The sequence below is a fragment of the Myotis davidii genome, unplaced genomic scaffold (genome assembly GCF_000327345.1).
Source record: "Myotis davidii unplaced genomic scaffold, ASM32734v1 scaffold164, whole genome shotgun sequence".
NCBI lineage: Eukaryota > Metazoa > Chordata > Mammalia > Chiroptera > Vespertilionidae > Myotis > Myotis davidii.
The window spans coordinates 444,774-445,308 of NW_006296417.1; the positions used below are offsets into that span (position 1 = coordinate 444,774).

General features: G+C 46.5%; 2 protein-coding genes across 2 annotated transcripts in view; both read left to right on the forward strand.

Moving 5' to 3' along the window:
- LOC107184362 (transient receptor potential cation channel subfamily M member 1-like) overlaps positions 1-239 on the forward strand; it is a 772-nt gene extending 533 nt beyond the window's left edge. Inside the window, exon 2 of the mRNA XM_015569120.1 lies at positions 65-239. Within this exon, the coding sequence (XP_015424606.1) occupies positions 65-169 (105 nt within the window). The 3' untranslated portion in view covers positions 170-239. The remainder of the gene's footprint in view (positions 1-64) is intronic.
- Positions 1-535, forward strand: part of TRPM1 (transient receptor potential cation channel subfamily M member 1) — a 75,222-nt gene that overhangs the window by 61,192 nt on the left and 13,495 nt on the right. The gene's annotated exons all lie outside the window — the stretch shown is intronic.

The following is a 535-nucleotide window of genomic DNA, read 5'->3' on the forward strand; positions in this document are numbered from 1 at the left end:
TCTCTCTCCCTCTCTCCCTCTCTCTCTCTCTCTCTCTCTCTCTCTCTCCCCTTTCGTGATGCAGCCGAAAGCTCTTAAACTCCTGGGAATGGAAGTAAGTCGGTTTGTGTTCAACCGTTCGCGACAGTTCGGTCAAATGCGTGTGCCACCTTCGTTTTGTGTTGTTTAACATAAAATTGAACGAGTTTGTTTTCTTTCTATTTTTGTTTAAATTTACTGATTTCCGAGAGGAAGGGAGAGGGAGAGAGAGAGAGAGAAATATCAATGATGCGAGAGAGTCATGGATGGGCTGCCTCCTGCCCGCCCCTCACTGGGGATGGAGCCTGCAACCCGGGCCTGTGCCCTGACGGGGAAATCAAACCGTGACCTCCTGGTTCACAGGTCAACACTCAACCCTGAGCCACAGTGGCTGGGGCTAGAGTTCACATTCTTAATCAACAAGCTATATTGCCTTTCTAAGATTAGCAGGCATTGTCGCTATTGTTATTGTTGATACTATTATTGGTAGAGTTGACAGATTTAGGAAATAAAAAAG